The sequence below is a fragment of the Mesitornis unicolor genome, unplaced genomic scaffold (genome assembly GCF_000695765.1).
Source record: "Mesitornis unicolor isolate BGI_N332 unplaced genomic scaffold, ASM69576v1 scaffold27006, whole genome shotgun sequence".
NCBI classification, from domain to species: Eukaryota; Metazoa; Chordata; class Aves; order Mesitornithiformes; family Mesitornithidae; genus Mesitornis; species Mesitornis unicolor.
In genome coordinates, this window is record NW_010192051.1 from 1 (window position 1) to 25,703 (window position 25,703).

General features: G+C 41.2%; 1 protein-coding gene across 1 annotated transcript; it reads left to right on the forward strand.

Moving 5' to 3' along the window:
- Nucleotides 1-548: 548 nt before the first annotated feature.
- On the forward strand, nt 549-25,428 carry SMURF1 (SMAD specific E3 ubiquitin protein ligase 1; the record flags this gene model as incomplete). Its single annotated transcript, XM_010186955.1, has 18 exons — nt 549-639; nt 1,157-1,228; nt 10,845-10,883; nt 11,531-11,639; nt 12,249-12,382; nt 12,521-12,586; nt 13,451-13,526; nt 13,863-14,101; nt 14,877-14,961; nt 16,962-17,108; nt 18,336-18,540; nt 18,810-18,913; nt 20,650-20,764; nt 21,713-21,891; nt 22,433-22,570; nt 22,915-23,035; nt 24,336-24,537; nt 25,353-25,428. Coding segments are annotated over 18 exons (2,198 nt in total), but the record flags the coding sequence as incomplete, so codon positions are not given.
- Between the last annotated feature and the right edge of the window lie 275 nt (nt 25,429-25,703).

Genomic DNA, 25,703 nt, shown 5'->3' on the forward strand with positions numbered 1-25,703 from the left:
CTATATTATAATATAGTATAATATAATATATTATATACATTGTATATTATGCGAAACCCTGCTTCGTTCTCAACACACGGTGTCAGTTGTGTGGGATGAATAAAGCTGCTCACCTCCTTTTTAGTACAGATTTGCCACAGCAAGGTATCCAGGTGGTATTTTGGCTCTTTTTGCTGTGATGGCTTTACTCGACTGCGTATTTTTAAAACAAATGCGGTCTTCCCATTTCAGTAACCTGTAGTGTCTGTTCTGTATTGACAGCAGCTGAAACCCAGCAAAAGAACAGAGGTTGAAACTGGTCACTAAATATTCCGTGGACAAGAGCTGGTAACAAGGTAATCCTCGAGAAGAGAAGTCAGTAAAATGGTTTAATTCCATCCAACTTGGACAAACCCCGCACTTTCCCCTACAAGACACTGAAAGCATTTATACCTCAGTACTAAGATCCAAGTTGGGATCAAAACTTCATTCATTGCGGGCTATTGGGCCATGCCACTTCTTTCCAGCACCAGCTCGATCCTGATGATCTGTGTGTTTGTTATCCTCAGGTTGACAACGACAGCCCAGGGAGCTGTGGGAAGAGGGAAATATTTCTGAATGAGTTCCAGCCGGTTCAGGTTTTGGCTGTCCACTCGCCAAGTACCCAGAACAAAATGCTCTAGGCTTTTGGACACTGTTAACTCTTCACTGAATATTGACTTTCACCGCCCTGATTTTTACATTTTGGCTTGCTGTTGGTCTGTTCAGAAAGCACTGCTCCATCTCATCTGTTGGTTATCGTGCTCACCACAAAATGAACAACAGATTGGGGAATATTTCTTTATTTCCTTATTTGTGACTAAGGAAAGCAAAAGCTGTAAGAGCATGGAAAAGGTCTTTTTGGCAGCAAGGCCCATAGCTTTGAAAAGCTTTGTATGACAAGACTTGAGGCTTTTTATGTTTCTATCCAAACACGCCAAAAAAGCACTCGGCATACCTCACTTAAAATACAAAACCAACTCGATGCCCTAGAAATTAGGGGAAGTTTCAGTCATTAGCTAACCTGAGGTATGTGGTTTGAAAGCAGTGATACGGTGCTGATGCCTCGCTTGAAAGAAAGAATGCTTTTCATTGCCTTGTGAAAAAATTTGGGATGTTGACTGTGCCTCTTGAGAAGCCTTCCAGGGCCTGCTGGAATTTGCTCTGGTAGCAGTTACTGAGGGGTTAGCGATGCCAGAAGAGGTGCTTGGTAAGTGTTCTTTGCAACTGCTTGTTGTAAGGTTGGCCAGTTATTACAGAAATGCAAAATGTGTCTTGAATTCTATGAAAACAGCTTAGGCCCAGTGCAGTTTTTCCTGGGGTTTGTTCTTTTTAATCTATCTCATATTCTACAGGCTAGATTTCGTTTTTTGGTGGGATTTCTGGTTTGGAGATTCTTCAGTGTTTCAGAATGAAGAAAGAAATGTGGATTTTTGAATATTACGACCATGGTAGTCAGCAGCGTTTCATCGCATTTAACCGCAACTTTCAAAAATTACTCTGGCAAAAGTTGTTGTTTCTTCTTTTAAGTGTTTTTCATGATTTTTTTAAATACATTTTTATTTTGCTGGCAGTCAGTTCAACATCAGCAGTGTCTCAGGGCACTGAAGCAGCTCTGTTGCCAGCTTCTCCTTGGTTCACAGTGCAGCTTCAGTTCAGCCCTGAGCCGAGCAGTCCCACTGAGCAGTGCCAAACCTCTATATTTAGTTTGAAGGCAACGTTCCATGCGAACTGTTTAACTAAAACTCTTCTGCTGATACATTTGAGCCCTCATGAGATGAACTAATAGTTTACATAGTTTACGACTTACACATAACTTAACGCCATTCATTTTTGAAATAACGCTGTTCTTGCTTTTAAGCAATCTTCTTCGCCCTTGATGAAAACCAGACATTAATTTTGTACCGTTTATTAAAATATCCCCATTGGAAAACTTGATGTCTATAAAGTTGATTTTGTACCCTGTTTGATTGCAGTAAGATATCAAGAAGCTAAATGCTGGTTCTGTCTGGCAAAACAAATCTCAGCTCTTAAATTGAGACTCAGAATGTGTTAAATTGCATTCGTATTTCCTCCCTTACAGTAACATTTAACATTCAAGTTGTGTTGTTGAAATACTGACATTACCTGTAGGTGAAAGGCTGTAAATACCAGCCACTCTTTGGAGATACAAACCACATGGTTTAGGTTTTAAACTGAAAAAATATGCTTAATTTTAGCTGGGAACTTTTAGACCTTTTACTGTTTGACAGAAATTCAGTGTTTCTAGTGCAATGTTCCTTGGCTGTCTCCAGTCGAAGTTTGCCAAGATTTTCAGTGCTGAGGTTTCTGCTTTCATAGGTTTGACGTGTTTTGCAGGGGAAGGTCAGTGGTTTTTCTGCTTTCTGCAAAAGAGGCAGACAATATACGTGTATGGAAAGAGCTGCAGATAATACTGGGTTAAAAACTACAAAAGTTGCTTGTTCCGTACCTGTAATTTCAAAAATGTTTTACTTCATGGACAGGAGCCCAAGGCTGCATCTGTTTTAATTGCTTGGGCTTTCTGCTAATTCTAGGTGTATGGTGAGCATCTGCAAATATGCTGCTTCTGGTTTTGGTCTCTTGTTCTGGACTTTTGCCTCCTTTATAAAGCAGCAGAGAGCAGTTGTGCGGGTTTTCCTCCTGGATTTAGGAAACGAACATCTTGTGAAAGCTCTGTGTCCATTAACTGGATGGTGTTTTTTGAGGGGAAAAAGCTGCTGTTCGTACAGAAATGTACTTGTAACTTACACAAAGTGCTTATAAACCATGTAGTTGTAGTAGGGGGGGTATGGGTAGCCCCATGGAGAATATCTGGGAAGATGGGGAATCTAAATTTCTGTAGTTTATTTTGTACATAATATTTATTGGATAAGCCCTTTATGTAGTGAATTGGTGAGCAAACGATCAGCTGCATGGGAGAGTCCTTGTAAGCTGCTTTTTGGTAATGAAAATAAGGTGTTTAACATTTTATACATTTAACTTATGAAGGTGGAGATCAGAGGCATGTTAAATTAAACACACCTAAATGAAATGCTGACTGTGCAGCACAAGGGCTCTCGTTCTCTGTTACAGGAGTGTCAAGTATTTAATATATAATTTCTGCTTAGCATTGTCCAGAGAAACAAATCTCTGTGGCTGAAGACTTGGGCAGTATTTCTAGAAAGGACCTTTTGTTCTCTGGGAGGATGGGAGCGGGGCTGGGCTTGAGCTTGGTCCCCAGCTCTGCCTGGGACCTGTTGTGAACTGGTTTAGGTTGAGTATGGTCCTCTTAGGTATTGACACTTGTAGAGGCTTGGAAAAGGTGCTTTGAAAACTCCCCAAGTGTTTAAAAAAGTGCAAAATATTTTTGGCAATCTTAGTAAAATTCAGTTTGGAATCTGAGTTATGAGCGCATGTGGGTGGAGGAACATGTTTTTCATGCTTTAGGAATTTTTTTCCAGATGCTTTCTCAGTGCTTGGGTAACTATAAAAGCGAAGTACGAAGACTCCAGCATGGATTTATTCCTGAGTTTTAATGTAATTTAAGAAAATTGAGCCACATAGTTTCGTGGCGTGTTTTTACCTTCATTATGGCGATGGTGTCGCCCGGCGCACGTTGGTGTCTGTTCCAAAATGTGAGCACAAGGATGTGCAAGCTGTGCAGATAAACCTGTCTTGATACACACTACTTGAAAATACAAATTATTCGATGCAAGTGCACGTGATGTACCAGAGATGTAAGGGAAGCAATCCAGAATTGTGTCGATCCCAGTAACTACAACTTGCACCACAAAGTGTAGAGTAAATGTAAAATACCATTTTATATTTTCAGTAGGAATTTTGTCATTGGAATTGTTTTGTGTAGCTGCCAGCTGAGAGATTGTATTTGCCCAGAGAATAGGATGATACGCTGGGTGGTTTGCACAGAAAGTTTGAGTTCTTTCCAAAATGGTTCTTTGTTTCTTACTGTAGCTGAAGCCTGAGCATATTCTCTGTTTCCAGAGAGCTGGGAGACCATTTGTGGATGCTTTAACAAAGCAAAAACTTGACTGAATTTGGTAAATCACGCTCTACAAAACTATTATTCCACTTGGTTGTGGTTCTGGCAGATGTGTTGGTGAGGGTGGAGGACTGAGCTTTAAAAACCATATGGTGGATATAAATGACTTGATGTTCTGTTCACCATTTCTCTGGTAAAACTGTGCAATTGAGAAGGTGTTTTTGGAGAATGGCTGTAAAATGGAGATAGTAAGAACTGATTTACTTCTTGAATTCCAGTTCTCTAAGAAAGTGGTTGTGCTTTGAACGTGTTGGGAAACACTCTGCAAGGAAAAGGTACGAGGTTGGTTAGCGGAAGGTGGTGAAGCAGCAGTGTAGGAGAGGTTTGCCCTAAAAAATAAACTTTAATTATATTTTTTTTTTAGTTAAATGTGAGAAATAGGAACTTTCACGTAGCTGGAATTTGCCTGGTACTACACATGGCAAATAAATTCCATGGGGAGCTTTTGCTTTTGGAGCTGAGGGTGGGCTGAGGCCTTGTCTGTAGGCCTTGTCTGTAGGCCTGAAGCAGCCAGGGGTGCTTGGGTTTCAGGTCTACCTAGGAAATAAGAGAGAATGAGAAAGTTCCTGGCCTGGATTAGAGGAAAGCATAGCAAATTCATAAGAAAACTGATGTAATAGCTAGGATTTAATGAAAGATTTAATCTGGGAGGTAGCCTTTGTATCAGACATTTGTTATGAATGAGCAGAGAGGGAAGAGAAAAAAGAGAAGTTTGTATGAGGGATAATTGGAAACGCTTATTTCCACCTCTGATTTGTGTGCCTTTCTCTGATTCTGTACATCAGCAGTCATTCAGCTTCCTATTGATCTTCCCTTTTTTATCCCTGCGAAGTTCTTCAACTAATTCTATAACTCTTAGCATTTCACTAAGTTTTACATATCAATCAGTTTGTTCTGAAATTTGCTTTGCTGGTCTTGTGTTGCATGCAGTCTCAGTTAAGGGGGAATTTAATGAGTCTTGTTCTTCCAATAGTCCTGTGCTGGGTTTTTGATTAATAATTTATGTTATTAAGGGCTAAATCAGCCCTTGTTGGTGTGTGTAGCTGTATACGAAGACTTGCTGCTGGTCAGTGCCCAGGAGGATTTTTCAGTCTGAGTAATCCTTAGGAGTCCTGGAGATGAAACTCTTCTCTTCTGTCAACTCGGTGTTGTTTGACTCTCATTTGTGACAGGTTTCTGCTTAGGTAGGACGAAATTGTGAATCCTGGCTGAGAAGAAACTTTAATGACATGTTAATGGACTAATAAAAATGGCTTTTTCTGGGTGTGTGTGATTTTTTTGAAGATCTCTTCAAAGTTGTTTAGTGTTTGCAACTGGCTCCGTGAAGCCAAGTTCCAACCCACGAGGAGAGCGTGCCTTGAAAAGAGGCTTTGATTTTTCCTGCAGCCTACACAAAAGGGCCACAAAAAGGCTTCATGTATCAAATCTAGCAACTCTTTGAGAATTGAGGTTTGTTTTTTTTAATGAAGCACTGCTTTAATCTGGTCGTCGAGGTCTGTTTTAGCGTGAGTTCAGGCAGAGCCTTCCGATGTCAGGGCATGATGTGTGCAGGTCCTGAAGTCTGAAGGGTCTTGGGGGTTTTTTTGGTTGGTTCACGTGTCAAGATTGCAAATCTCGTTGGTACCACACTGCTAAGTTCGATAGCGAAGGCCACTCAATGTACCTAGCTCTGTAAAATTAGTTCTGTACAGCAAATTGGTTTGTTTGGCACATGTAAGGGAAGAGTTCAGTTTTGTTTAGCTTTCTCTGCGTGCTGAGCGCTGCAGTGATTCATGTTTGGTTACCGAGAAGTTAAAGCAGTCCGTGGTTTTATGCATTTCAGTCTCAAGCAGACAGAGAGAAAGACCAAAAGTATTCCTAAAGCAAACAAAAAAAAGGACTAGAATAGAAAAGTTGGCTTTTGTGGTGACAATTTAAACGCCAATTTGTGAATAAAGTGGTGTATTTCAGTTCAGTGATGTGGCTCGGTGGTAAAGAAACTGCATTTTTTACACACTTGGTGCCTTTAGCCATCTTTCCTTTCCCATTAAACTCTTTCAAACATAAATGATCGTCACCTTTAAAAAAAAACCAGAACACTTAAAACCTTCATTAGTTGCCTAGTAGTAGAAATAAAGCCTTTTTATCTGAAGTCTCCTTTAAAGTTAGGTGCAGAAAATAGGCACGGTAAGCAGAGTCATTCGTAAAGGCAGTTCAGAAGGGCTGGCTTGTGGTATTCAGAGTATTTTCCACAAAACACGCTGAACCGTTTGGACAAGACGTGATTTCACAGAACGGATTCAGCAACGATTTTAATTGTGGGCCACAGCGCTTGGGGGCAGCATGTGGTAAATAGCTGACGTTTGCTTTTTTAAATTTTATTTTTGAAGGCTTTTTTACACTTCAAGCACATTATTTTTGTCGTGCAGCCTTCTGAAAACTGTTTTTCAGAAAGGCAGATTTTTTTTTTTCCGTGGAAACCAGCTGGAGCAACCCTACCTCCAGCAGAGGTTACCAGCTTCACAGTTCAAACGCTGGGCACACTTTGAAGCATTAGCAGAGATGTTTCCATTACTTAAATGCATCAAATTTGAGCTGCTCTCTGGCCTTTTTTTATTTTTCAATGCTATGCAGTAACTTTAGTTTCATTTTATGTCCAGATCTTCATTCTTCTCTCTTTTTCTTCTCTGCTTCTTGCTTGTATCTGAAAACAAACCAGCCAACCTGTGATGCTTTTAATGATTATGCTGCATATCTCCATGATTAAAGATGGTCTGCACAGGGGTAAATGTTAAGTCAAGTCCTTTCTACGTCATGGGCCTGCTGGCCTGTGTTTATCTTCTGTCAGAAAGTAAAACGAATGTATCCTGGAATCCGGCAGCCTGTTTGCACAGGCACAAATGATTAACCCGGGCTATCAAAGGGGAGGCTGAAGATGGCTGAAAAGGGGATTTACTGGCATGGTCTGGTGTCACCTTCCCTTCTTTCCTAAGGAAGATGTGGACAGGCTGCTGGTGTGCCTTGGCTTCAGAATTCACTTGAGTACCACACTGAAGGCCGTCGTTAGCTCAGATCTTATCCACATGTAAAAGTCCTTAATTTGAGCAAGGAGGCTCTTACCTCTAACTTAAAGTGGGAATGAACGCAGTCCCAGGTGAAAATTTGCCCGCTATCTCGCATTGGTGCAGGATGTGACCTACAGAATATTTTCACTGCTTACCTTTTTCTTTTTTTTTCTTATTTTCCTTCTTTTTTCCCCCTAGATCCCAAAACGCACCCACCTAATTTTTACCCTGTGAAGCTGGAAATGGTTGTAGCACCTTAGCGCAGTGCTGTGGGATGGGGTATTCGTGAATAAGTGCGGTGGCGATGCAAAGGGAGGACTCTGGCAGAGCAGAATTAAACACCGACAGCTCAGGAGGAGGAACGTGCCCACAGAGGCTCTGATTTTCGTAGGCTGGGCCTGTTTTCTCAGGGATATTTGAAATGGTTCCTCGCACCAAGTGCCTTTTCTCTGCCTCCTTTCTGAAAGTGCTGCCCTTGCTACAGAGAGAGGTGTCTGGGTGACGACGCAGCAGCTTTCTGATGCAATTCCTCAGCTGGGTTGTGCAGACATCGGTGCTGCTCTGTGCTTTCCTTACTACAGCCGTCTGTAGCTCACTCCTGAACTGCAGCAGATGATTCATTCCCGCTTTGGAAGCGGGGTGGACAACCGGGGACTGCCGGAGGAACCACTCCACTCGCTCAAGTTACATCTGCATTGAAGACATCCCCAGGGTGAATACTGACTGTGTGTAAGGCTCATCCTTTCTTCACCTCCTGCCAAATATGCTTTCACACTAAGACTTTTACCCAGCCGCCTAATTTGGCCTTTGAAATTATCTCAATAATGTCAGGTACTTAAAACAAACGTTCCCATCCCTTTATAAATATTCTAATCTAGATGTACAAACATTGTTTCGGTGGTGTTGGGGATCTGTTGTATTAAAAAAAAGGTCTTTCAGTGCTGTGCAGCAATCCAGAGCGGAGTATAAACAAATACTGTGTCAAGCCGAAACAAGTCGGTTGGCTTTGAGAAGGCAGCATGTAAATGCCCCAGTCAGGAGAATGAGTACCTTTTGTAATGTACCAAATGCAGGGAGATTGCTTCTGCTGCCAAGCCCTAAACCTTTCTTGTTTTGAAGAAAGAAAAACTAAATGAAAAAGGTCTTTGGAAAGATGGAAATTATTAGGTGCAGGTGAGGTTTGCACAAAGCGCATCCCTGGTGCCTTGCTTTGCAGATAAGTGTCCATCCCATTCTCCTGTATCGCCTCTGATGCAGGCATAAAATGAGTCACTTTTTTAAGCCTTTGGAGCTAAATCTACCTGAGTTCATGGGTTTTCAGCTTGAAGTCAGCCCCTGCTAGGAGTCCTGCTAAAGTCCTGCTGGATACAGTGCATTTAAGAGGCAGTTTTGGCATCTGCCCAGCTTCCCAGGGCAGGGAGGAGCTGTCTGCTCAGCCTGGCACAGCTTCACCTCAGAGTCTCCCATTGCTGACCTTTGTCACCTGTTTCTTTACTGGAATTTAAAAATCTACACTCTGAAGTGATAGAGCACTTGAAAATACTGATTTTGCTCTAGTGGGTTTTATATGCAAAGAGTGGAGCAGAGCCAATGGGCCATCTCGGGCCAGCCCGATTCTGGAGATTGCTCCATAAAGGTTTATTTGGGCTATTAGCTGTTGTGCCAATATTTTTCTTACAAGAAAGAGCAGTAATTTTTGCAACCTAAAATTGAGGATTTCACAGGCTGCAACTGGAAAATTGGCAGCTGTGCTCCTCTGCTGCAGACGGGAAGCCTGTGGCAGAGGGAGAAGAGTTAAATGAAAAAATACAATTCTCCAGTAACAGCTTTAGAAACTTGTGCTGCTAGTTAGCTCTAGAAAGCACACCTGAAATACAGAATAAAGGTAATAATTATATAGTCAGACTATATACAGATGGCATACGTTTCCAGCTCAAGAATGTATTCTTAAAATTGGGGATGGGGAAGTAAAATGAGTTATTTGATTTTTTATTTTTTTTTTTAAAAAGAAAAGCTCCACCACTGACAAGATCTTTAAAATTCCTCTTGGCTAGTACTAGAATGTACAAAAGTTCTGATTTTACCTGTACTTATTCTACTTATTCCCTGTTTTTCTGCTATTCTCTTCCTCTGAAGCACTCGCAACAGGAAGAGGAAATTAAAGGTTGTTCTGTTGTGCTGCCGTAGAACCGTGGACGGCAATTCTGTAATCCTGTTTTGTTTCAAATTGAGTTGCTGTAGTCCTGCAGACTTCTCTTTTTTTGGTCAGTTGGTACCAAAAAAAAAAAGAAATACAGGAGAAGCTTTCTCTGATTATGCAGTTTACCAGTATAAGAAATAAGTAATTTTTAAACCATTCTAAAAATAGTTTCCTGGTGCGGCTGCTTTAATTATTACTAAGAAAGAGGATTTGTGTATTTTTTCCATGAATGTCTGGGTTAAATAGTGGACTTTTTGGTCTTGACGCGTGAGGTGAGGCAGTTTATATTCTGCTAGCTGTGTTAGGTGGGGAGCATTGCTTTGGAGTTGAGAGGTGGAATTCTGGTAGAAGTGTGAAGAGAAAAAAAAGAGTAAAATAAAGATTTGTTCCCATATTTTTGCTACCGCGTCTTCACTTACACCAATATAGAGTTTAAGGTGTGTAAATGGCCCTGGTGACACTGAGTTAAGTCGAGAGCAAGGTGAGATGGAGATGAGGAGGGAAAATGGCGGCACTGAGGGAAATGGCGGCACCAGGGTAAATGTCCATTTGCCCATCTCCTGAGCACCCATTCTCATGTGGAAAGATCAGAACTGGGTGGGAAAGTGAGAAAACCTGAAAAATATTTCAGTCTTTTACCGTTATCTTGCTCTCTCAGATCTTAGCTTTAGATAAATCAGAGCTCTGATATTTTCATCTTTGGCTCTGTAGTTATTTTTCCTGGCCCGTTAGAAGAGTTTAATGGATACTGAACAACTGGGATTGCTGAGACTGTACTGAGCAGTCCTTATTGAAAGCAAAATTAGGCTCGAAGCTGGTAATAGACCTGGAAGAAATGGAGATTGATGTGAGTTTCCTGATCTAATTTCTGCTTAAACTACTGTGCTATTTAGTAGAATTGGAGAGAGGGAAATGATGTCTCATTTGTGGCCCTTTCAAAGGAAAACATATTGATGCAAATTTTTTTTCACTGTATTTTTTTCTGCTGAGTGAGGTCCTGTCATACCACAAAACCTTTATGTATTTGCAATCCATTTACGCTGTTCCAGCATATCTCCCATGGTCTGTTTTACCATGTAGCATCTTTTGTATACCAAAAGCAGGAGTTTGCACTGTATTTGATGGTTCTGAGTGTTGAGGTCTCCTCCAAGAGTCCCAAAACCCCTCTTGGTTCATAAACTGTTTAATCTTTGGTCTAAAATGAGTGGATTCTGAAACACCACCACAAAATTCTGGTTCAGCATTTGTGCAAGCATGCAATATAGAAAATTAGGAAGTTTTAACACAAAGAGACGTTCATTGAATCTTTTGTATCTTGTAACAATAGAACAAAAGCAAAGGACTGGGTTTTTTCTTTATGTAAATACGTTTTCCAACCACAGATAAAGAAAACAATGCTCATATTTAATATTTGGGTGGCTTTATATGAATTATGATCAGGTAGTATTGTAGCTGGTATGATTGCCGGAAAGGTTTTTTTTAATGGTTTTATGATTTCTTTATCTGATATTTTCTTTTGCAGTATTATGTGCCAAGAACCTTGCAAAGAAAGATTTCTTCAGTAAGTATGCCTCAGTTGTATAAATTTCTGCTCTTGATTAATCAGATTTATTTGTGGATTATGCATTACTGTCGTGGCTCATCTCTGTAATGTCATTTGTTCTGTGGTTCCATTCTTGCAGTAACATTGCATTACAACATGAACACACATAACCCTGAAGTCTATTTTGATAGCACAGGGTTGGAAAGACCCAAGGACTCACAAATTCTGGTTGAAACTAGGTTGCTGCTTACAATTCTGTGTGGGGTACCAAGAGCATCCATCTCAAAGACAGCTCTATTTGTAAAGCATGCCAAGGGTATGAGTTAAATATCCCAGTGCCTCAATATTATATTAAGGACTGAATAAAAATTATTACTTATCAGTGTGCCTGGGTCACTTAATCACTGTTAAATTAGCTTTAATTAAAACCTTTAACGTTTTGTTTTCTAAAAACTTAGAATTTATGGCAGGTACCAATCTGTATGACAGAAGTACGTTATCTAATTAGAAACTCAAGTCTCCTTTTTGGATTTACTAGAATAGTTTTTGGATAGTGGCAGCTTTTCCTTCTTGAGGGAGGAACAGGCAGGAGCCCGTGATAGCATTGTCTTGGAAGAAACCACCCCAAAAGTATTGTGTTTAATAGCACTTTTTCCCTTCCACAGGACTTCCTGATCCATTTGCAAAAATCGTTGTGGATGGGTCAGGTCAGTGCCATTCGACTGACACTGTGAAGAACACGTTGGACCCCAAATGGAACCAGCATTACGATCTGTGAGTTGTTTGTAAAACCAGAAGTAAAAAATACTGCAGGGATTTATCTGGCGAATGGATTGCAAAGGTTGACACCGCAGCTTCATTCTGTGCTGGCAGAAGGAGTCACGTTTGCTGACGAGGACTGATTTTTGGCAACAAGAAATTACCTGTTAATAAAGGAGTGGTACTTTGTGTTTAGGTGGTTGAATTTGGAAATATTTGTGTGTCAGGTACACAGCACAGCTGCTTTTAGAGTAAGCTCTGCTGGAGCAGTGCAGTCCAGCTTTCACAGAAGATTCTTATTGTAGTGATTTGTTTTCTTCAAATTATTAGAAATACAAATTGTAGTGTTTTGCTTTTTAATCAGCTTCTTGCATAGCTTTTAATGAGTCTGTCTGTAGTTGAATTCATGCTGCAGCAATATCAATTTAACATGCCGTGTGAATTCATAAGGCAGTAATTCATTAATAACACCATTTCAGGCATAAGCACTTCTGTATTTATAATAAAGCAGCATGACCAATGTACTAAAATGTATCAGAATTTGTACCAAAGAAAGCATAAATTCTGTGGAGTGAAAAGAGATTAATTTTTCTAAAATTATTTTTCTGGCCTGTATTTTTCTAGGTATGTTGGGAAGACCGATTCCATAACCATCAGTGTATGGAACCATAAAAAAATCCACAAGAAACAGGGAGCTGGCTTCCTGGGGTGTGTCCGACTCCTCTCCAATGCCATCAGCAGGCTAAAAGATACTGGATGTAAGAGCAATTCCTTCCCGGCGCCATCGAGATCCTTGGGCGCCCCTTGGTGTATCCAATTAGGGAATAGTATTTCCACCCTCCAAGCATTAGTATGACACCAAGTATTTTGTTGATTTTTCCAATTCTCATTTGCAGACCAGCGCTTGGATCTATGCAAACTAAATCCCACAGATACCGATGCTGTACGAGGCCAGATAGTGGGTAAGAATACTCTCAGCGAAACTTTCATATTTCTTGGGTAAATATGGACAAATAGAACAAGAAACCTGTAGTCGTTATTGCCTCCGTGCCTTTTCTGTGTTGCTGCTTTCTGACTTTAATGGGATTAAATTGCGTAGCCTGAAAAAATCTACGTTGAGCCCTACGTAGGAGTTTGCTTGCTCTCAGGCGATGATGGGAAACGATATGAAAAAAGGGAGTGCATCTGGCAAGGTTTGTAGTGCAGCTCTGGAAGGGTAAATGTTACTGTGAGACCGATTGCGTTTGGAGCAAGGTGACAGGCAAAGGAAATCTTAGGTGGAAAAGAGGATCCGGAGGAGTAAAAAGAAATTGTGCAAATTGCTGTTTTGATACCTTTGACTCATGTGACCCATTTCCAAATTTCAGCATTACAGTGCTGGTTTTATTGCTAATTTACCCCATTTTAAGACGTTTTGCTGCCCCCCTCCCCAAGCATTTCACCGATGTGTAAATAGAGTTGGCAAACCCCAACTTGTCACAGTAATGGTGACCCCTAGTGGTGAGTCATTTCCTTCCAGTCGAGCCTTCTGGATCCTCCTGAAGCACAGATACAAAACCAGATGTGTTTGATATTTACAGAAATAGACTCTGCTTAAGTTTTGATGTGGTGGTGCCTCTGGTTTCTCTTCTCCATTTTTGTAAAAAATCAGCAATGCTTTAGGGTTATAGAAGGAGTTTTGGTAAGTGGTGTGCTCTGGTGTGTAGGCTATATCTTTTCCTTAAAATTTAACCTTGTATAAATGTGAGTTGCTTGGCTTTATGTTGTTTTTAAGGGAAGAGCTGTTTTTCTGTTATTAACGTATGGTTTGTCTCTTTTTATTTCAGTCAGTTTACAGACACGGGACAGAATAGGCACAGGAGGCTCTGTAGTTGACTGTAGAGGGCTTTTGGAGAATGAAGGGTAAGAACTGTTTTCTTTACACTCAATTAGAAAAAGACAATTAACACTAGAAATCTTTAAATATCAGTGTGGTTAGTGTATTGTCTGGGAACACGTATCAGGTAGTAAGGTTATAGCTGGATACTTATAGAAAGTAAACTAAACTGGGTAGGACTTGCTGGTTTTTGTTACCAGTGCCTCTGGCACTTCCATGAGAAATTTGGGCTATTAAAGCATTAAGAAAGTGGCATGTCTTGGGTTGAAAGTTGCAGTATTTGAAGTGAAGGAGAGAGAGAAACAGTTATTTCTGCATTCACTTCTCTGTGATGGAAACTCTTGAAGTTTCCCCATTTTCAGAACGGTTTATGAAGACTCCGGACCAGGAAGGCCCCTGAGCTGTTTCATGGAGGAACCAGCACCGTACACAGACACTACGGGGGCTGCGGGCGGAGGCAACTGTCGCTTCGTGGAGTCCCCCAGCCAGGATCAGAGGCTTCAGGCGCAGCGACTTCGGACCCCTGAAGTCAGAGGCCACGCACAGACACCTCAGAACAGACCGCATGGGCACCAGTCCCCTGACCTACCAGAAGGCTATGGTGAGAATATCACATAAAACTGAATTTTTTTTCTACAGGCTTAAGAGAAAAAGTCTCACATTTTAGTACACAGATGTGGTTTACCTGTTAGAACACGCAGCATCCACCTAACGGCCTGCATTTTGGAAAAGGAGCTGAGCAGCGCAGATGGGAGTTTGAGATGGGCTGATTAGCAGTTGGCTCTGCCAGGATACACTGAGGGGTTGCTGGTAAATTAAACATGAGTTTGTGGTCTGATGCTGCTACAGAAAATTCACTGCTAATCTTGGCTGTGTATCTAGGGAGAAGGAATGTAAAGAGCTCTTTAAACTAGAGCAGTCGTGCTATTTTTTCCTTCCCCCTTGGCATATTGTGTAGGTTTGAGCCCACATTTGAGAAAAGATCAGGAAAATGTAAAAGCAACAAAGAAGGCAGTAGTACAGAAGATTAGGGAAGATAAGATTAAGGAGAATTTAAGTCTTGGGAAGGAGCAGACCAAATCTAAGAGTAAAGAAATGCGCTTTGGGGGTTTGGGTTGTCTCAAAATCTAAAAATAAAAATGCAGACTAAAACACGTTGGCACATGGATTTGAGTTTCCGAAAGAGCCTTTAAATGTGTAGTCAAAGAAGATTTGTGAAGGACAAAACAGTCCACGCTGCAAGAGATCAGGGGATGGCTCAAGTACCTTCTCCTGGAAATATCCATCCAGATAATATTCTAACAGCTTTAAACAAACTGTTTCTTCACATTCTTTCAGATTTGTCATTTAGAATAATCTTTCTGCCTTTTTCACAGAACAAAGAACAACGGTACAGGGACAGGTTTATTTTTTGCACACACAGACTGGAGTTAGCACATGGCACGACCCTAGGATACCAAGGTACGTATTCCTAGTTACAAAGTCAGCATTTTATGGTGTGTTTATGGCAGCAAACTGAATCTCTAAGGGCAAAAAGATCTATTAAATGGCCTTATTTAAAGGAAGAGCTATGAGCAGAGGAATAATTTTGGATCTTTCTATTTACCTTTTCACCAAACATTAAGGATTTCTCTTTTTGAAAGAAAGAATTATCTACTTGCGAATCGTGCAAAATAAAAGGGAAGAAATACGTTGTCCTTCAGGAATTCCCTTTTGACAAATTCTTCCTAAAATGTCAATGTGGCTTTGGTTTTGCTGAAGCTACAGGTTTCTGAATCTTACCCTTCTTTTTTTGTATGAAAACGGTTTGGGCTACAAACAGAAGAAAAAAGGGAATATTTTCTTAAATTCTTGTCATCTTTAAACTTGAAGTGGTGGTGATGTTTTTTGATGCTGCAGACCAACGATTTGCAGCTAGAAAATTTGAAACCCTCCAGATGATTAATTTAGTAAAGCCTCTTTAAACCTTAACCTGCAGTTAATCCAGGTCTGGCTCTCTTCCTCGAGGAGCTCTGAATCTGGACCACCTGCACACCAGGTCCAAGAGCCAAACACGAAGTTTGTCGCTCTTTCAGCTGCTGTGTTGGCTGCCTAATACATGAATGTGATACAGGATATGAGAAAACTGATAGCAGGTAGGGTAGGGAAAAGCGTTGATAAATCCACAGTGTGTGGAAGGATATGAAAAATAAAGTGGAGAGAGAAAATAGCTGATGTTAGATTAGCTGGCGGCGTTGGGAGAAGAAATGACGGGGGTGATTCATCGCATCGCTGGTGTCAGACTGCTGTGCCCAGAGCCCTGTCTCTTCTTCCAGTGATGCTGCTTGGTTTAGTGAAAGGCGTTGCTGCTTCTCAACAAATCTTAGAGCCAGGTTTGCAGGACCAGCAACGTAAGTGGACACAACAACGTCTTGTGAGACTCGGGCCACTCTTATTTCAGTTAAAGGTGGCTTTACTACCAGTTGCAGGGCAAAAGCCTAACCTTGCCATTTAGCACAGATGTAGGTTAAAACGTGATGCGATCAGATCTCTGAAGTACTTTCAGATGCACAGCTGATTGAAACAAATGGTTACAACCATAATCTTCTTTAAGGTGCCTAACAAAGACTTGTCTGTCTCCCTGTGTGCTCCCTGCTGGCTTATGCTTACTCTGACACTCACAGAGCCTTTGGTGCACAAAGCATTTAATTTCTACCTCAGTTTACTCGTGCTGATGTAGCATGGTTAAATTTAGGTAAGGGAATACATAGAGTGGTGCCTTCAACCCAGGATAACAGATGAATCCGTGCCAGCTGTCTAGAGAATACTTTATTTAACAGCAGCTTTTCTGTCTAAAAATCATCTGCAGGTTTCCCTCCTTCCTTTTCTCACCACTCCTAGTGTTTTCCTCTATTGGGCACCTGTTTTCAGTTTTCTAGGTATAAACACACCCTACGTATTGAATTCCAACACTGCCTTAAAATGGGTGACTGCCTTTAGCAGCCCTTAGAACGATGCCCAAAATTTATCTAGGGTGAAAGGGATGAATGTGTTGGGAAAGCCTTACTCTCAGTGATTTTTAAGTCAAATGAAAGTTTTTGTAAGTGAATTTTTTGCTATGAAAAAGTGTCTCTTTCTCCTTTTACAGCCCTAAGCAGCTCTGTCATCACCTAAATGATGATGCTGCATATTGAAGTTACTTTTAAGCTGTATGGATTTGTTACTTTCAAAGCCTTTCAAAGGCAGGAGGTGTTTTGCTGATTTACCTTTTTGTCCGTGTACTGTGCATACATAGGGAGTTGCACTGCTTAGATTGAGGATTCTAAAAAGACAGCATTAAAATGGCTTTTCTGTCCTTGCTAAGACTTTCATAGCCTGGAATCACTGAAGCACCAAATTCATTCCCCCCTCTTCCCTGAATGTCAATTGGTTTCATCGTAACTTCAGAAATCCTTAAACATTTTGTTTGCTTTTCTCCTTAGAGACCTTAACAGTGTGAACTGCGATGAACTGGGACCTTTGCCTCCGGGCTGGGAAGTCAGAAGTACAGTTTCAGGAAGGATATATTTTGTAGATCATAACAACAGAACCACGCAATTCACAGACCCACGACTACATCACATCATGAAGTAAGAACCTTGCCTGATAAGGATTCAAACTTGACATGAATGATTTAAGCCTTTTGGTTTTGTCCAATTTTAACTACATTTTGGGAGTCATGAGGGGCTGAAAATCTGTGTGATAATGATATTGGGAAGCAGTTGCAGCCAATGCTCTGGTCAGGGTCCAGACATTGGTTTTCAGTGCTGGTTTTATCCAAGCAACTCTTCAAAAACGTTTGAACTATGCTTTGTTCAGGTTTAAGGGCCTGCTTATTTCAGCACAACACTGATCTCTTTAGAGAGCTGGTTTGACAAAATTGCACCAAGCTGTGCTGGAGCGAACGTGCAGGTCTGTAAATGCTGAGGTGTGGGGCAGAGGCTCTGCCAGGGGGTTCACAGCACTCAGCTCCTGTCTGGGTGAGCGGTTCCAGCTCTGTGCCAGCTGCACAAGACCTGAACTGGCTTCCTGCTCTTGTGAGCTCCAGACAAGGGGAATATAAATCCAGCTGGACTCTGGCTGCCTGGTGCTGTGCACAGCCAGCGCGGGTTTAGCAGGATTTGATAAGCTGCATCGTGCAAAGGCAGCTGAACCGATACAGGCCTGGCCCTGGAAGCAGCCTGGCAGTGCTGCTTGTGCCCAGAATCAGAGGTTTTTTTCAGTCTCAGTTGTCTGTGCTTGAAGCCAGCTGAGGAATCTCTATCTAAAAAATCATTGCTCTGCAACCCAAATAAAGCACTGATAGCTGAGGATAGTTAAATGTATGATGCTGCAACTATCTGGGACAAGTGCATCCTTCTGTTTTATTAACTGTAGATGCAGTACTTTTACGGTGTGAAGAACCCCCAGCCTTATTTCGCATGCACCTGGAATAAAATTCATTGTGGTTGTTGGGTGGTTCCATGTATAAAGCTGCCGTTTGTTCCATTAGGGGTCTGTTTTTGTGTTATACCCTTGAAAGTGGTCTCCATATGGGAGAAACACCACACAAACATTTTAATTACTGCTCAGTCAGCATTCAGTGACCATGCTCCACAGCCTTCCACAATGTATTGCCATATAAAAACTGAGCTGAAAAATACTGAAACTCATTATTGTAAATATCTGTAGTCCCTACATCCCTGAATGTAAGGTAATGCTAGAGAAGTTCCCTGAATATCCATTTCACTCCAGGTTCCTCTTAAAGAAGCTTAACCAGTTTTACATATTCCTTATGGTTATGCTTCTAATATAAGTGTCAATCTTTTCTTTCAAAGCCATCAATGCCAGCTGAAGGAGCCCAGCCAGCAGCCTCTGCCAGCTCCAAACGAGGGCTCCCTAGAAGATGGTGAGGAGTTGCCTGCACAGAGATACGAAAGAGACTTGGTCCAAAAGTTGAAAGTTCTGAGACATGAGCTCTCTCTTCAGCAACCGCAGGCTGGTCACTGTCGCATTGAAGTGTCCAGAGAGGAAATATTTGAGGTATTTGATTGCCTTTTTACTGCTAACAGCAGCTTTTGTAGCTCAAGAGTTAAGTAAGACTGATTTTTGATTACGAGTCCGTTTCACGAAAGAGCTGGTGAACACCACCAAGTATTACAGAGTTGTCATTAGAGTTTGCTTCATATAAGAAATATAAAGAATAATGTTTTCTGCAGTTGAGTAACAAACTGTGTATTGCAGTAATGCATCTTAGGAGGCTTAATTATAGCAAGTTAATGAAATGTCTAATTGTGAAAATACGCTTACAGGAATCCTACCGTCAGATCATGAAGATGAGGCCAAAGGACTTGAAAAAGAGGCTTATGGTGAAATTCCGAGGAGAAGAAGGCTTGGATTACGGAGGAGTAGCAAGGTGAGACTTGGGGGGTTGTCTGACACTTCTTCACTGTAAAATCGTCCTTAAAGTGACCCCTTGGCCGATATAATTCCCTTTCAAATTATCTGTTCAAGGTATATGTAAGTTATTTGTGATGCAGTTTATAGGCAGTGGTTGTAGCTTCAGTGTTCATTTCCTGGTAGACTGGAAAGTGGAAGCAGGTGATTTAACAGTTGTCTCACAGCTCTCCTGGTGTCAAAGGCTGTACTAAATGACTTGATGTGCCTTGTATTTGGGAACATTACTGGAATGAATGACAGATTGAGGTGTTTCTGTTCCCCCTCTTCCCCACAGGTGCTTTGTTTTCATCACCATTACCCAGTGAGTGTGAACGGCTGTTTTAGGATGGGCTGTTGATCTTACTGGAGAAAGTGCTGATCCCAGCAACAGGCTCCAGTTTCATAACTGAAAGTGTGATCAGCTCAGGTTGTGAGGTCTTTCAAGAAGCACATAGACTCTGGAACACAATCCAAATCACAGTAGAGGTTTTGTTAAATACACCTGTCTGATTTCCAGTGAAAGGATTGCACGGCAATAGGGGTTCGTTCTTATTACATCTCAGCCACATCCAGGAGATCTGTTGGAGCAGAAGTGGAGAGTAACTAATCCTAAACAGAGGCTAAGATTTTAGAGCAGACTTGCCTCCCTCTTAAAAATAATAAAAATCCCCTGTGGGTCACATCAGACCTGAAGTTGTGGAGTTGATGGTAACATCATCACCAAAATCCTCATCTTTGTGGTGGCTCAGATGCATCCTGTAACTTCACTGAGCGATTTCTCCAATCCACAAAAGCTACACCAGCCACTTGGGTGTCTTTCAGGAACCCATCGCTGCACAAAGGGAAGAAGTCGGAGGTTTTTGAGCTTCCTTACCCCAGGCAACCTCGAGTGTCTCAACCTTGAGTGTCTGGGCTGTTGACATCCCATTGCCCTGATGGCTTTCATAATCGCCCATTTGCTGCAATATACTCTTTCAGATCAGTGCTTCTCTGCTTCTAAGCATTAAAGTCAATAGTTGTCTCAGAATATTTTGGACCTGGGATGGGTGTCCAAGTTTAATAATAAAGGGGTATTTCTCTTGGTGAGTTGCAAGGTCAGAAATAGCTTTGTTTCCATTCTGGTCCGTAGATATTTCCGAGGTGAGTGAATTTACCTAACCGCTTAATGTTAAGATGTTTGGTCTCTCTCAGAACCTAAATCTCAAATCTCAGACCGATCTCTGAAAGCAGAGATTCTCTTGTCATCAAGCATTTGCAGAAAAGCAGCTTTTCTAAAGACCTCCACTGATTGGGCTGATTTTAAACAACAGATATTTTTAAAAAATATTTCTTTGTACTGTACAGATTGCAGAGGAGTGGATCACTCAGTCTCCAAATATCTGAACAAAGTCAAGATACATATCTTTTTAAAGTGAGTCTTGCTCAGACTCAGTTTGTTGATTGCGCTGTCTAGCAGCTTGCTATAGCTCCTTTAATTGACGTTAATCCCTTCAGTGCTTTTAAACTAAAACAAGTCTGTCTGTGAGTGGAGTAAGACACTTTACGGGTTTTGAAGCATACCTTTAGGTCTGCAAATGGAGGGCAGTACAAGGTGATCTGATTTTGAAATAAGCATTTAATAACGGATGACTGGTTTGATGATTCACAGTAATTGTGCTGTCTGAAACTTAAGTGGATGTTGCACCCTTCTAAAATACTTCTCTTTTCCCCCAGAGAATGGTTGTATTTACTGTGCCATGAAATGTTGAATCCCTATTATGGACTTTTCCAGTACTCCACAGATAATATTTACATGCTGCAAATCAACCCAGACTCTTCTATTAATCCTGTAAGTACTGACTTCTGAGTGCCATACGTGCTTCAGCAGAGGTCCCCTGCAGTTTTTGTTGTAGCTGTTCTTCCATGACAGGACTGTACACTGAAGGGCAATGCAGAACGAGAAGGTGTTCATGAGTCTTATGTTGGTATAGTATGAAGCAGAGGGGTTTTGTTCAGAATGAAAAACAGGAGAGAGGAGATATTCCTTGATAAATATCTGATTTCTTTGAGACTCCGCAGTACTGGCTGGGATGCACGGTGATTCTAAGATAGAGTGGGTAAAATTCATCTTTGCTGTGAATGCAGGCAGTTGTGCACACAGCATTGCATCCTAAGCAGCGTTCACCCCATGACAGGAGGGGCTTGTGTGCTGCCTTTGCCCTTTCTCGATAAGCTGTTGTGCTTGCTTTTTTTCCCCTACTGGAGGATTCTTATTGATGCAGACCCCGAAAGGAGCAGCAATTCTGTATTAGCACAGGGGAATTTTTCCTGACGTGACATTTCTTGACATTTGCTCTGTAGGATGGGGGAGATAGATTGGAAGAATCTCGACCATAGGACTTCAGTTTTCAAAAGCAACATGAAAGACATGAAGGAAACGAGCAAACGGCCTGCTTCCTCCAGAGCAAAAAGATTTTGATCGTTAAACAAAGAATAATTTGTCTGGAGTTGTTGTATCTTGGAATTTGGGGTTTTCATGGGGATTGTCTTTTCCTGAGTTTTGCCCTGTGAGAGGTCTAGAGGTCTTGTATCCAATTTGTTAGTCAGGTAATGCACAGAGACTTGTTTGAGGCATTTAATCATTAAAAGCTTCTGTTCTTGGTTACCTTATGAGGAACAATGGTGGCTCCTCTTGCCCAGAGGGTTGCAGATGCCTTGCTCTGAACACACCACTGGTGTAACCACAAGATGTCAGTGTCTTCCCGCTGCCTGATTTCTCTCTGCTCTCTCCCTGCAGGACCATTTGTCTTATTTCCATTTTGTTGGTCGGATAATGGGTTTGGCTGTGTTCCATGGACACTATATCAATGGAGGCTTCACGGTTCCCTTCTACAAACAGCTGCTGGGGAAGCCCATTCAGCTCTCCGATCTGGAATCTGTTGACCCGGAATTACACAAAAGTTTAGTCTGGATCTTGTAAGTACTGCATTTATCAGTTGCCATCCAGTAGAGAAGATGGGGTAGAGCATGTTTGCAGCAGAGAAATTATGCTTCATAGAAAATGTTTGCAAAAATCTTGTCTGTACAAGATCTGTACAAAATTGTTTATCTGCTGTTTCCATGTCAGAAAGCTGAAGGTGCTTGAGGAGAAGTTCTCATTGCAAACTCTGTGTTAGCTCTCCTTGCAGCAGAGTGGGTACTAAATCATTAAGCGTTGCACGGGTACGGTAGAATATCACAGTATCAAAATCCAAACTCGGGACAGCATTCTGAGGGGAAGTACAGCCTTGTTCAAAAGAAAATGAACTTTGATTAAAAAGGAAATAAATGTAATGAATTTGGGCTTCTGTACATTTACAGTTCAGAATAAAAGCCACCATTCGATGTAGCTTTGGGACTCCTCAGTACCGCTTCAAATACTGCTTGCAGTGTTCAAATAGCAAACTGTCAGCATCACCGCTGAGAGTTATCAAAATATCAAAAATACCAAGTTTACCTTTTATCTTTCTGTTACCAGAGAGAACGATATCACCCCAGTTCTGGACCATACATTTTGTGTGGAACACAATGCTTTTGGAAGGATTTTACAGCATGAACTCAAACCAAATGGCAGGAATATTCCAGTGACAGAAGAAAACAAGAAAGAATATGTCAGGTATTGCAGAGCAAAAGTATATCCTGTAAATGTAGTGGAAAGAAGATAGTAAACAAATGATTTATCTATATAATATGTAGTGAAACTAATGAAATAAGTGAAATACCTGAGTCATAACTGACACGAGCATTTTCACACAGTGCAGTATTGTAAGACCTTGGAAGATGAAGCTGTGAAGTGTACTTTGTTTTTTCTGTGGATGGTGCAATAATTGCTTGTTGATGGAAAAGGAACTGATAAGCACTTCTTTCCTAATACAAAATGTGTGTATTAAAACAAGTTCCTCTGTAAAACGAGCAGCCCGGTCCTATCTTGCTCATCATCCCTGACTTTTTCTCCCCCAGGTTGTATGTAAACTGGCGGTTTATGAGAGGAATAGAGGCACAGTTCCTGGCGCTGCAGAAGGGTTTTAATGAACTTATTCCTCAACATCTCCTTAAGCCTTTCGACCAGAAGGAACTTGAGGTACGTGTTTTATCCATGTGGAATATTGTTTTGTCATTTATTTGATCCCCAATCAAGCACTGACTTTTAAAAAAAAACAAAACAAAAAAACCCCAGACCCACAAAACTTACTCTGATTTATGTACCAGAAAGCCATGTCTTTGTTTAACCAAACCCTTTTCGGTTTATTCTAGACATAGTTTTGAGTTAACATTACTGAGAGGACTTCTTAAGCAGGGAAAGACAGATACAGCATGTTCTCTAACCGAAGACTAATGCTCAAAGCAGGTGGTCTGCGCAGGGAGGGAGTACTGCAAGTCTGAGGAATTGCTGGCAAGACCTAACTTGTTATCTCCCTCTGAACTCGTTTTCTTCAGTAACTGTTTTTGTGCATGGTTCTTTCTGTATTCACATAGGGCACGGTTTACAGGGACTAAAATAGAAGTGTAGAGCTTGTAGAAAAGAAATTAATTTGTCCTCTCGTTTAATGCTGAGCTGCAGAATGCTACCTCTTAAAATAATTCCTGTTAGAGCAATTTTTCCTCTGTTTTTGCCTTTTAAAAAAATAAGGCAACCTGTGGAATATGGACCATTTGTGGTATTGGAAGCCCTAGCTTTGTGGATACTGATTGATCCCATGAAGTCAGTGCTTCCCATTTGCTAGCTGCTTGAAAAGGCAGATTAAAAATCCAGTCAAGGTTTCAATGCTGTCTGTGTCAGAACAGTCACAACTGTCCTAGTAACGTAAATGAGGGTAAATGGGTGCTGTCTTGGTGGCACAGAAAGGCGGCTGCTAAATGGTAGCTCTGAAATGTGATCCTCAATATGAAAGACTATGGAAAATTTAGAATATGACACACATTTTGAGTGGTGCAGTTTTCTCTATGTCATTTATTTGTCATTTCTATGGGAGGAGGCTAGAGTTATGGCCAGCGGTGACTTCTTTTACAGTATTTTGCAACCTGGTGATGTTGTGTAGCGCAGTAGACGGCCTTCTGCCAAGTCTGTACCATTACAAAGATACGTTGTACATTTTGGGTAGGATAGATTTAACAAAACAGGTCTTAAACGGGCTTCTGACTTGAGTTTCTTGTGAAAGTCCTAGTTGTGGTAAGCGTGCTCCTTGGCCTCAGTGTTGCTGCAGCTTAACTGAGGACATTTACTGCCTCTTCTAAACTGTTTTAGAGCGTTGCCATGCATCAGAAGAGTGGTTCGAGCATGCAAAGATTGCTGAGCTTCATTAAATAGTTGGATGTATGTTTTTATAGCTGCAAACCTGAAATTACTCTGACCGTTAAAGCGTTTTCTAATCCTTGAACAGCTAATCATAGGAGGCCTGGATAAGATAGACCTGAACGACTGGAAGTCAAACACACGTCTAAAGCACTGCATGGCAGATAGCAATATTGTGAAGTGGTTCTGGCAAGCGGTGGAAACGTTTGATGAAGAAAGAAGGGCAAGGCTGCTGCAGTTCGTGACGGGTTCAACACGTGTCCCACTTCAAGGTTTCAAGGCTTTACAAGGTGACTGATGTGGAGGCCAAGTTAATCTGTGGCGGGAGACAAAAAAATCGTCTGGTATTTACTAGCCCCTTGTAGAACATCAGCGTATTGCTGGATAACTCAAGCACTTGCAAACTTTAGATCCCAAGAGCATTTTAGATTTGTCAGCAGCTCTGCTGATGGCCAGCTCTCCAGCCGTTGCTGATAGTGGTACAAGCTGGTCAATCTGCCATCGTGTAGCACTTTGACTGGTGTCAATGTGGAGCTTATCAGTCTCTGACAACTCTCTGGCTGTTAAAATACTTGCGTGCAAACACGCACGTGATTGTAATGCTGACTGAACAACTTTTTCACGTGAAAATTGTATTCCCTTCGTTGTTTGCAACAAATCATTGGATTTTAAAAAAATTCCTGAAAATGTCACCAGAAAAGGTGGCAGTGTCCCAGGCTGTTGTGATTCTCCTGGTTATGTTCCACCTGTTGGCTCACAGTAAACTGATGTTCGAAAGTAAAATACATAGTTCTGTTTTACAAGGAAAACCTCCTTGCCTTTAAGTATTTTCATTTTTGAAGGTGCAACTTTGTTAATACGGAATTTAGCAGCTTTCCAAAACACCAGCCTGCAAATTCATTGTTATGAACAGCCTTGTCACTTCTGCCATCCCTCCAGCAGCTGCAGATCTGATCTACAGGTGTAGCCTGTGACATTACTTACGTTTGCAGCCTGAACTGTGATTTTCTCTCTTGCTTTATTTGCAAGTAGCAAAAGCTGTGTTTTCTGAATGATGTTTTGTTGAAGTGCATTAACTAGAATGTCTGTCTGTAAGGTTCTACAGGCGCTGCAGGACCCAGACTGTTTACCATCCATTTAATAGATGCAAACACAGACAACCTTCCAAAAGCCCACACTTGGTAAGCTGAAAACATTCTGTGTGTCAGTGCTTGCTTTCCCTTTGTCTTGGTTTAATGGAGTCACCTGTTTGTCCTGGGTATGGATTAACCATGTAGTGTATGTACTGTACATGACTCTTAAGCGTGCTGTGCTAGCTTGGAAATATCTGTATTCTGCAGCCAGCAAAATAATTCTATATAATATAATCTTAATATATATTTTATATCTATACATATATAATATATATAAAATCTTATAGCTTGATTTGTCTTCTGTACTTCTACACTACCTGTGG